General features: G+C 42.5%; 1 protein-coding gene across 2 annotated transcripts; it reads right to left on the bottom strand.

Annotated features, from left to right (window-relative positions):
- Nucleotides 1–1,377: 1,377 nt before the first annotated feature.
- Nucleotides 1,378–11,419, bottom strand: PPIC (peptidylprolyl isomerase C). Of its 2 annotated transcripts, XR_008489449.1 has the most exons (6): nucleotides 11,312–11,419; nucleotides 7,322–7,435; nucleotides 6,758–6,851; nucleotides 4,983–5,167; nucleotides 1,658–1,897; nucleotides 1,440–1,453 (listed from the first exon to the last, which is right to left on the bottom strand). XR_008489449.1 is itself a non-coding variant. In XM_054397247.1 (5 exons), the coding sequence occupies exons 1-5, from the start codon at nucleotides 11,417–11,419 to the stop codon at nucleotides 1,769–1,771; spliced, it is 630 nt and encodes a 209-aa protein (XP_054253222.1). In that variant the 3' UTR covers nucleotides 1,378–1,768. The 2 variants fall into 2 exon arrangements, 1 of the variants encoding a protein (XP_054253222.1); XM_054397247.1 differs by having other exon boundaries at nucleotides 1,378–1,897.
- Between the last annotated feature and the right edge of the window lie 409 nt (nucleotides 11,420–11,828).

The following is an 11,828-nucleotide window of genomic DNA, read 5'->3' as shown; positions in this document are numbered from 1 at the left end:
TGACTATGCTAGGCTTAGGAAAGTCTATCTCATGGGGGAAAAAATTCGATGTAATCAAATAGCCATTAAGTAGCACTGCACAAAAGCAGCAATGGCAAAGCTAGACACCAACAGAAACCCGATCCTGGAGACGCATGGCTTGCTGCCTGCTGTTTTAAAGCTGCTTGGAGATGATGAAGAGCTGTGACTTGTATAAAAAGTAGGTCTGTGACTCCAGCACTTCCTCAGCTACCCAAACCCTCTCCCTCTGCCTGCAGAACCAACCTCCAGGAAGGATTCCAGATGCTAGTGGACTACTGGAAAACTGTTTGGGTGAGGGAGTCAGATGTTCTGTCCTTCCTTCATAACACTGCTTCACAGTGCTGCTTTTCAAAGAATTTTACTTTGAACAGTCAATAAAAAGAAAACCAAACCGGGGTAAAATAGAAGTCTGATTGCCTAGTACTAGGCAAATTTAGAGGCCTGCCTGACAAGGTCTTGTGTTGCTCCGTTTTGAAGAGGATGGTAATACTTTCACAGGTCTCTGAAAATAAAAATGTCAGTATTCACCCCGGGGAGAGAACCCAGGACTGTGGATGGTGAACCAATAGAAGCACCCCTGAAAATATAAATGATGTGTCAGAAGGAACCAAGGCAAATACCTACCGACAGCATTTTCCCTTTTCCTTGCTGCAATATTACTCTATTACTCGGACTCTGGATACCTCATACAAGCTCCAGGACGCTCCGTAGAAAACAAGTTATTCCAGGGATCAGTGGTGTGCTGTCTACTGCACAGACAGAAGCATCCTTTATCAGATCTCACCACTGCTCTTTGATCTAGCATTTTAAACCACTGGAAACTCGAGAGAAAAATCCACATCTCTTTCCTGTGGAGCACTATGTAACTCATTATAGCACCCAACAAACACAGCTGTCTCCAAGTGATACCTTATGCTGACCTTGTTGAAAAGCTACCCAGTTAACTTGTCATCTTAAGGGTTATTTTAGCAGCATTACAAAAAATAATGAACCTAAACTTGCATCCCTGACATACAGCAAAACTGCACAAAAAAGCACTTGAGCTTTAGCACAAGTAACATTATGTGTTATAAAATTCACCTTTCTGTAAAACAAGGGCTCTTCTGTTTTAACCCATTTCTAATGATGATTTAACAGGATGGTATGTGACTACTGTAATATTCTGAACAACAGGTAACCTTGCCAGATATTTACCATTCCTGCTAGCTTTACAAACTCATCTGGAAAGCAGCACCCCCTACATATTTTGCAGAATCAACTGAGGTTGATTTTCTGGGATGGGGAGGAATAAAAAACCCTCTTCGTTTAAGTATTTCTTTGAAATCAAAGTTTATTCAAAACACTTCTGTATTTTACTTTTTTTTTGCATTTTTAACAGTGCTGAACGTGTTGCAGGAAACAGTATTTTCAGTTGAAAAGGCAGAAACAAATACTGCAAAAGAGAACACAGAGAACAAAATTACATTTGCATTACACAATTGCATTTCAAACCTTAAAAAACTGAAGTACTAGATTTTTTTGTGAGGACTTTCCACAAGATCTATCATTTAGTGGAATGTCGTTCAAAGAGTGATAGTTCCATCAAGCTGTTAAAGAAATGGTTATATCATTTAGGTATTTGGCAAACGATACATACTGCAAGTGTATCTTCATATGTTTTGAGGATAAAATTCAATGGATAGTTGAGATCGGTTGAAAACAGGCCGTACAGAACAGTGATTTTTACTTTCCATTCTGACTGCTGTCCTCACCAGTCACCTACTTCAACTACGAAAGGTTCTTTAACAGTTATTTTGCCACTGTTCACAATCACACAGTCTTGAAGGGGCCGGTCATGTTCATCTGTCTGCTGGAGTTCTATCGAGTGCACAACTGACTGTTAAAAAAAAAAAAAAAAAAAAAAGTGAGTTCAGTTTAGCCAAGGAAACTCCAGTGGCTTAAGTCTGGTACCAGATAAACAATTAAGTGCCCCTACCATGACTATTTTTTAAGCAACTTCTGAACAAAGACCTTTATTGTGACCTTCCACACTAACAGCTGTACTACTGTGCAACCCACAGACAGCTGACAGAAGGATATGGAAATCTGTTAGGCATTCTAGAAAAAACTTTAACCAACAAGACTATTATGAAGGGTTGTGGCTAAGTGGGGATGTCCCAGCCAACCCAGGAGGTTGGCAAATGTGACACCCATCTACAAGAGCCAGGAGGATCTGGGGAGCTACAGACCTGTCTGTCTGACCTCAGTGCCAGGGAAGGTCATGCAGCAGATGATCCTGAGTGCCGTTATACAGCATGTGCAGGTCAACCATGTGTTCAGGCCCAGTCAGCATGGGTTCATGAAGGGCAAGTCCTGCTCAATGAACCTGATGTCCTTTTATGACAAGGTAAACCCACTCAGTGAATGAGAGAAAGGCTGTGGATGTTGTTAATCTGGACTTCAGTAAAGCCTTTGACACTGTCTACCACAGCATCCTCACAGAGAAACTAGCTGTTCACCGGTTGGATGGGTGGATGCTTTTCTGTGTAAAAAACCAGCTGTGTGGCTGGGCCTAAAAAGTGGTGCTGAATGGAGTTAAATCCAGCTGAGTGCTGGTCACAAGTGGTGATCCCCAGGGCTCAGTGCTGGGGCTTGTTCTTTTTAGTATCTTTATCAGTGATCTGGATGAGGGAATGAAGGGCACCCTTAGTAAGTGTACACAAAGCTGGGAGGGAGTACTGATCTGCTTGAGGCTGGGAAAACTGCAGAAGGACCTGGACAGGCTGGACTGATGGGCTGAGATCAATTGTATGAGATTCAACAAGGTAAATTGATGGTTCCTGCACCTGGGTCGCAACAACTGCCATGCAGTGCTACAACCTTGGGTGACACTGGCTGGAAAGCTGCCTGGCAGAGAAAGACATGGGTCTGCTGGTTGATAGCTATCTGCACTTAAGCCAGCAGTGTGCTCAGGCAGTATCCTGGCCTGCATCAGCAACCGTGTGACAAGACAGGACCAGGGAAGTGATTCAGCACTCATGAAGCCACACCGTGAATACTGCATTCAGTTTTGGGGCCTTCACTACAAGAAAGATACTGACGTGCTGGAATGCATCCAGAGAAGGACAATGAAGCTGGTGAAAGGTGTGGGGAACAGGTGTTTTGAGAAGCAGCTGAGGGAACTGGTGTTATATAGTCTGGAGAAAAAGATGCTGAGGGGAGATCTTGTTACTCTCTACAACTGCCCAGAAGGAGGTTGTAGCAAGGTGTCAGTCTCTACTCCCTTGTAACAAGTGACAGGACAAGAAGAAATACTCTGAAGTTGCACCAGGGGAGATGTATCATAGAATCACTTTAGTTGGAAAGATCCTTAAGATTCTGGAATTCAACCTGGCCATTAAACCATGTCCTGAAGTGCCATGTCTACAAGTTTTTTGAACACCTCCAGAAAAGCTGACTTCACCACTTCCCTGGACAGCCCATTCCAATGCCTAACTGTTCTTTCCATATTTTTTTCTAATATCCAATCTAAACCTTCCCTGGCACAACCTGAAGCCTTTTCCTCTCATCCTACTGCTAGTTACTTTGGAGAAGAGACTAACACCCATTTCATTACAACCTCCTTTCAGGCACTTGTGAAGAGCAATGAGGTTTCCCATCAGGCTCCTCTTCTCCAGACTAAAAAATCCCAGTTCCCTTAGCTGCTCCTCTTAAGGCCTTTTCTCTAGTATTAGAAGAAACGTAACTCACTGAAAGGGTTATCAAGCACTAGAATAGGCTCCTCAGGAAGCATCTCAATCCCCATCCCTAGAGGTATATAAAAGACACAAGGATGTGCTAAAGGACATGGTTTAGCACCAAACTTGGTAAAATCAGAGAATTGTTGGCATTAATGATTTTAAAGGTCTTTTCCAATCAAAATGATTTTATGATTCTGTGATTCTAACTGGAAATATCCTTTCATCTGATCAGCGCTGCACATACATGGTCCATCTGCAGCCTATGAGAAGAAAGTGAATCCAAGGATTATTCATGATAAGCAGTAACTATTTTTCTAATCCTACATCATAACCATGCTTCAAGAGACCTGATGACTGCTTTTACCTTTAGCATAGCACACACAGTTTAGTGTGGCACCATGGCTAGATAGGAGGTAAACTACTGACCTCATGCTAAGCACTAAACAAAGCAATGTTTTTAATGGAGAAAATTCAGTTTGGAATACTACTTGGCTTTTAGTATTTGTCCACTAACCCTCTCCTCAAAAAGTTTCACCTACTGCTGAATTCAATACAAACATGGGAGTGGGAGGCAAGTGTTCCAAAGAGATTTTAAAGCTCGTTAAAGAATTGGGCAGTGCAGCAGTTCATGTTTCCACCATTCATTTCAGAACACAGATTAAATGGAATAATTTAAAAGGAAAACCAAAAGTATAATCAGTTGGAAGTATCTTTTTTAAGCTTCTATTTGGCCTTTGATTAGTTTTGCAGATGTGAACAGTTTGAGGGGATTAGGTAATCTTTTCCTTATTAGAGTGATATGTGTTTGTGTATTTCATATTCACATGCTCCTAAAAACCCTAACAGTGAAAGTGTTATCCATAACTAGCACGCGCTAGAAAATTAAGATGTTAGCTTGTAGAAATACAATTATTACATGGCTTACAACGTTAGTGAAAGGAGGACCTGAACTTATTCCATTTGTAATCTGCAGTGGTGTCAGTGTTGATTTCAGTGGCTAGTGATCTGAAACAACAGCTGTGAAAGGCAAAGGCATAATTTAAGTTTCCATTTCTGCAGTCACAATTTGCTGTTTCAGTTCTAAATCATCCAGCTCCAGGCTCTTCACAACTATTTTCTACCATATACATAGATAAACAATTGTTTTGACCCTCAATGGTTTAAGTTACACTAAAGCAAATACAAGATGGCAGAATTAGTCCATATTTTCTTGGATTTATCTTGCCACTATTTTTAGCTTACCATTCCATCAAGGACTTTGCCAAATACTACATGTTTTCCATCTAACCAGGAAGGCTTTGTCACACTGATGAAGAACTGGGATCCATTGGTGTCTGGGCCAGAATTAGCCATGCTAACCCATCCTATTCCATAGTGTTTGAGCTTGAAGTTCTCATCTGGAAACCTCTCTCCATAGATGCTTCTTCCTAAGACCCAAAATAAGAAAGCAAACTTAAAAAACAAAACAAAACCTGGTTTTGTTAAAAAAAAAGGGTAAAACAAAGTATAAATTCTAGACTTGAAGATTCATTGTTTGAATAAGCACAGGAATGTCACTGTTCAATTGTCAGTGATGCTGTAACTGAAAGCATTTTCAGAGAAAAGACAAAAATAAGCTAAACCACCACATATAATGAGAAAATACTTTAAAGCTGATGATGTTTAATCCTTTGAACTTAACAAGCAGAGTACCTCCACAGATCCTGCTACACAGACCTACACAGACCACTGAACAGTATACTTCACTCTGTTCAACAAATTTAAATTGCTTAATTACAGACACTAAAAATAAGGTTGCCATGTTTTGTGACAATTTTAGTCTTAAGTTTTACATCTTATCCTCCTAAATAAAAATTGCTTTAGACATGTTTGGAAATATATGAAGACAAATAGTAGCCTAAAAGACTCAGTGTGGATTTGTTTAATCGTTACATACAGATTTTGATGTTTCTCAAACAGTTCAGAGAGAGAACATTTGAGACATGTTTCAGCCACTATTACTTTGAAAAGAGAAGGCTATCTCATTATTTGTCATTATTGCCTAGCACATCAGGGACACTGCTCCCAACACTGCCAGACACTATCCCAATAAGCAGTACTAGCTGGCAAACAAACATTGCCTACCTTTAATGCTAACACTGTGGCTTTGATGTTTTAGCCTTCCCCATTGTTCACTGGAAGGAAAAGGAATGTGTGTTTTCCATTCTGTTCCAGCAGGGAAATCACTAACATTGTACACAGACAGTTCAAATCGTAGCACCTGAAGAATGTGCGTGCAAAGGAAGAGAAGAAATCAGAAGCCAGAATGCATGCAAGAGATGCTTCACTGGGATTGCCCTCATTGGCCAGAGCATCTTCAAAAGGCTCAGGAGGGAGAAGTGGTACACATAGCTGGAATTCATACCACTAGCAAGTTTATGGTTTTAGTAAGAGAAAAAAGGGAGAGGGCATGACCCTCATTTTCTAATTTCTACACCCCTGTTCTGAAATTCCTTCCCATAGGACATTTCAGAAGGTTCCACAGAACTGAGGACAGAGAGGGCACCCTATTCCTTCCCTGCCTGCCTTCCCTCTACATGCTATCGCTGTTTCGTCATGGATTAGTTCTCTGCTGGATGACTTGAACTGGTTCATGTACACATGCAAGCAATGAGTGCCTCAGGGAAGAACTGCTGTCAAAAAGCAGAGCAGGGGAAGGATGAAGACATCCATCTTTTGGAGACAGCATGTTGTGGGAGCAACTTAGCCAGTCACATAGCTCCAGTCCACCACGCAAAGCCATGCTTCTTTAACAGGGACAAGTCACAGACAGAAAAAACCTATCTGCAAAAATTGAGAAGAAAGCTCTACACATAATCAGGTAACACAAATATGTGCAGCTTACGTTCCAACATGCTTGCAAAAGTACTACATGCTCTAAACCAATTATTTTATTTTTCCAATATGCTGATTTGCCCATCTTTTCAGGAGATATCTGACAAAAGGAAAGGGAACCTGGAAGATACTAAATATGTTACCTCCTGATCCATCTCCAGCTGTAAAGTCTCCTCCTTGAATCATGAAGTCTTTGATCACACGATGAAATTTACTTCCTTTGTATCCATATCCTCTCTAAGAAAATGAAATAATTCTTTAAATTAATGTAACATCCCAGTCTATGGAAATATGCCTGCAGTGAATGGCCAAATCTCACAGAATATACCACCACTGGAGATAGATACTGGCAAGAAACAGATGCTGGTGAATGCAGTCGGGCTGCGCTGTCCCAAAGCAGGCATTATTAAGGTGATTAAAGCCATGATCTTTATTTGACTGGTATCTGACCATGGTACTTCTGTATGCTAGATCTGCATGACAGCAATGACTTGAGGTGGTGACGTCCAAACATCTTGTAACTGCCTCTTGTGAACCAAGCCCCAAGGACTTGAGAAGACATACACCAGTGGACAGCCTCGGGGATGGCACTCTTGCCCAAGGTCCACTGAATTAAGATTTTCAATTCACAATTCAAACAGAATTAAAGCAGTATTTACTTCTCAATCCAAGCCTGAGTACATAGTGGAAGAAAACTGCAAACGTACTTCTCCAGTAGCCAGTGCAATGAAGTTTTCCACAGTCTTTGGGACAACTTTTCCAAACAATCCAATTACAATTCTGCCAACATCTTTGTCTCCAATCTTCACATCAAAGAACACCTGAACATTTTTTGTAAGAGAACAAAAGTGATACAAACATGAGCACAACAAAAAGGCCAAGCTTCTGAAAGCTTAAGGTGATAAGAAACTGCTTCTGACTGGTCAGTATTAATAATATCCTTCAGTTACTGAGGGTGCTGATAAGAAAAATAATTTCAGAGCTACAGAAATCAGGTGATGTACAGAACAGTTTGAGAACACCTAACTATACATTTTGATTCTTAGTGCTCTTAAAGGCTCAGTGAGACTGCTGTACCACAAGTTTAAAGGTAGATTCCAAGATTTTTACTAGACATACATGTCTTTAAAACTGTAAGGAAAAGATGAAATAAGAAAGTAAGGAAGAACAACGCTATTCCAGTGTGGTGAACAGTAACAAGGAACTGACATTCCCTACAAATGATAGCTTGCTATCCACTTCTAATTTTCACTGCTTTAGGCGTTAGTATGTATATGACTTAGGCTAAACTTCATTAAACTTGACCAATAGTGGGAAGAAAATCCTACAGCTCAAGTAAGGAGTCACTTACCTAAATATGAATTCAAACCTTACATAGGAATAACCAGGCTACATTATTCAGCTGATTGCCTAAAAGGTTCCATGTAGATGTTGCTGAAAAGCAACTTCAAAAAGGCAAATGAGTTATAAAGCATTTTAATATGGTTCAGACTGTATGAATGTGTATTTGAACGTGCAAAAATGTTCCAACAATTACTGAAAATAGGAACAGCTGTCAGGAAATGAGGCATTTTGAAGTTCTAAAAAAGTTACATAAAGACTACTACAACTTCTAGGAAACAGCAATATGTATTCCTGTGATGTGGTATTCGCTGTTCCTTGTGGCACTCAACCAAGTATTACTTGTCTGCAATGCTAAAAAATTAGTCCAATAATGATAAAAAATGACCACAGTCTCTCCAATGTGAATGCCTCTTTCACACTCTCCTACTAAACATTTCTACTGTTTCTTGATCCTCCGTGTGGTTTTGACTGTTGAACTTTTGGCTAATGCTATAAAAGCCTTATAAAGAAAATAAAATTCCTTTTGATACACCTCATTCATTTTCTTGGCACTGAATAATATACTTCTTAGATGTATGGCTCCCAAAGTATTAACAGCACACTTTCACTAACTTCTTAACATTTTTATAAACACAACTCTCTAAATTTTGCTGCCAGGGCTATCTAGGTAAGGGATATTCCCTGGCTGCCTTTTCTAAATGCATTTTATTTTGCCTGGAAGACTGCCTGAAATATATAAGCATATATGAAAAACACAGCCAAGGCTACCAAACAATGACTCAAGACACCAGTAACATCAAACGCTTTCACAGAGCACATGGAGACAAGTTCATCACAAACACCAAACCTAACCCAACCTGAAGGCTTCATTCAAGCAGAGCTGCTCACCTAATTAGCTAGCCTAGTACTTTGAAAAAACGTAGCTTTGGCTTATTCTACATTTGGGAACAACCAGTAAGCTCCTGACTTCCTGCTAGCACTCCAAATACTTACACTACATGCTTAGTGATTTTTTGGAAGTTCTGTGCCTCCTAATTATGCATCACGTAACACATCCATGTGTATTTCTGGCCACAAAATCAAATGTGGAAATACTTGGTAGCCCTGGATGCCATTTTTACACAGAGAAGCCATGTTCATTTAAGCATATTTCCTCAAGCTCTCAGAGAAGTCAGAAAGCCTGTAGACATTAATGTGCTGGTCAGCTCAGCAGGCTCAAATCTCAGTAAAGATCTGGCCAGATATTTCATCAAAAACTCTTGAAGAACACTATAAATTTTCAGTCTTATTAATATAACTATTTAATCTTATTTAATATTTGTAGTAAATATTTCAAGACTGAAATGAAAAGAGTGCACAGGTAATGGTCAGTTCTCATGAACATACTCATACATGATTTACCCAAAAAGGTGTATATTAAAATGAAAAAAACCCAGCCAAGAGTACTCAATTATTGAGGGGATTGGGGGGGGTGGGGTGGGGGGTATGGGGAGGGGGAGGGGGAGGGAGAAGGTTGTGATAAAAAGACTAGGTAACATAATGCCAAGTGAATTCCTTATAAATGCAAAATACTATGTGGAAGAGGATGTACAGCACAGCTAGGGGTCCTAGATCACCTGCCAGTCAGAAAAGACATCTGGAGTCACCCTGAGCTGCGTGATGAAAAGTTTGGCTCTGGGCTTGTGAAGGTCAGAGAATGAAAATGAACATTAGAAAGAATTAAAAACAGGTAAGGACAGTACATGGGTATAATTATGCCATGGTATACATCTCTACTGTGCATTCATACTCAGTGCCGCACATCATTCTGACTTCTCTACTGAAGAATGATAAAACCAAACTAAAAAAACATAGGGGAAAGGGCAGCACAAATGCTCAAAGCTCTGGAATATCTTCTGTATGAAGAAAGATTAAATTAAATTATGCAAGCTGTAAGAGAGAAAAATTGTGCGATTTCATAATGTCTGTAAAATTATGACTGGCTCAGGCAAGGGAAATCAGCAGATGCAATCAATGTCTCACAATGTAAGAATCAGAAAAGGGCACAAAATGAAATCCCAGGCTAAAGGTCTGAAGAAGCAAAGTACTTGGCAAGCAAAGCTCAGTTAAACTGAAATATATCGCTAGAACATGACTTGGCGACCAAAGTGTAAGAGATTTACAGCCCTAAAAAAAATGACATTCATGGACTAGAAGTTCATGGCAATGAAACTGTAGACAGCTGTTGATAATGGTGGCAATGAAATTCAGAGACAAAGGCACAACCTGTGACTTAGGAAGCTGAGGCCATGCCAGGGGAAGTAGCTCTGCCCCTGCTCTGTCATGCTGTAGGCATCCTTCACCAACACCACCACTCACGTTTGAGTGTAGGTTGACAGACACTTTAGAGGCAGAAAAAAGTATCTATCCAAAATACGACTTTGGTACCCCACCTCCTGCACCAGCAAAAACGTATTGAGAAGAGATGCCAGTGTGCTGTGCTAACTAGGTGCATTCCCATCCCGATGCCAGGTGGCATGGCCCACAGGTAAGACTCTTGGGCAGTGCCATCTCTAATTACCACATATGCCCATGACGAAGCCCCAGTTCTACCAACAAAGGAGACAGATGTGCAAGACTGAGCCACTCTTGAGTCCTGCTCCACAGCTTCGCTGGCAGCACAGTTTTAATGCACACCCAAGTGCCCAAGCCTGTCATGGGCTGCAACGAGGGTGCAACAAACCAAGGGTGAAATTAAACTAACGTCTCACACCACCAGGAGTTTCAGCAATGAAGGGGCGGGGGAGGGGGAGCGCAAAAGCACAGCACAACGGAGCCCCAAGAGTGGTTAAAATCCCACTGCTCAGTGCAGCGGGGGTCACAACCACACAGCCGTCAAATGTCTCCAGCACTACAGAGACCACAGGAACAAGGATGCAATTACGAATTTTAAAGTTACTCTTTCCGTACGCCAGAGGCAGGCTTAGCTAACTGGAGGTCTGAAGTGTGCCAGCACCTACAGAAAGAGGGCAAAAAGATTCAACAAACCACCCCGAAACACTTGTAAAACGAGAAAGTTAGAGCATCTGTCCAAGCCCTCCCCAAAGCCGACCCCGCTGGGGCCTCCCTTCTGCCCGGAATCCAGCCCGGGAAGGAGCGGACCAGCCTTACACCATAAAATGGGGGTAGAAGGCAGCTAGGCGGCCTCTTCCGCCTCAGTAATCGCCATCAACAGGCGCAGCGCTGGCAGGATAAACACTCCCGTTGGGGGCCCGCTAAAAAGACGCCGCGGCCCCCTGACGACCGACCGATCCCGACTCGCCTCACGCCGGCGGCCGGTCTTTAAAGCCGCTCCGGCCGCAGGCGACAGTCACCTTGGCTGTGACGCTGGGTCCTCTCTTCTTGAAGCCCACAGCCGCCGGGGCCAGGAAGCAAAGGCAAGCGACAGCACCCAAGACAGCCACCGGCCCCCCACGGGCCATGGCGCTGAAGCGAGGGCGCTGAGGCGAGAGCGCTGCGGCGCCTGCGCCCGCCGCTGGGCGGCTCCTCCAGCGCCATGTGGCGGGGGGGCCAGCGGGGGGTGGTTAGCTCCGGAGCCCCGCTGCGAGGGAAGGGAAAGAGGGAGAGAAAGAGGGAGAGAAGGAGGGAGGGAAAGAGGGAGAGAAGGAGGGAGGGAAAGAGGGAGAGAAGGAGGGAAGGAAGGAAGGAGGGAATGAAGGAAGGAGGGAATGAAGGAGGCAGGGAGGAAAGGAGGGAGGGAGGGACGGAAGGAAGGAAGGAAGGAGAGGGAGGGAAGGGAGGGAGAGATGGAAGGAGGGAGGGAGAGAAGGAGGCAGGGAGGGAAGGAGGGAGGGAGAGACGGAAGAAAGGCGGGAAGGGAAGGGAAGGGAA

This window comes from Indicator indicator, chromosome Z, assembly GCF_027791375.1.
Source record: "Indicator indicator isolate 239-I01 chromosome Z, UM_Iind_1.1, whole genome shotgun sequence".
NCBI classification, from domain to species: Eukaryota; Metazoa; Chordata; class Aves; order Piciformes; family Indicatoridae; genus Indicator; species Indicator indicator.
This window is presented reverse-complemented; position numbering and strand designations above follow the sequence as displayed.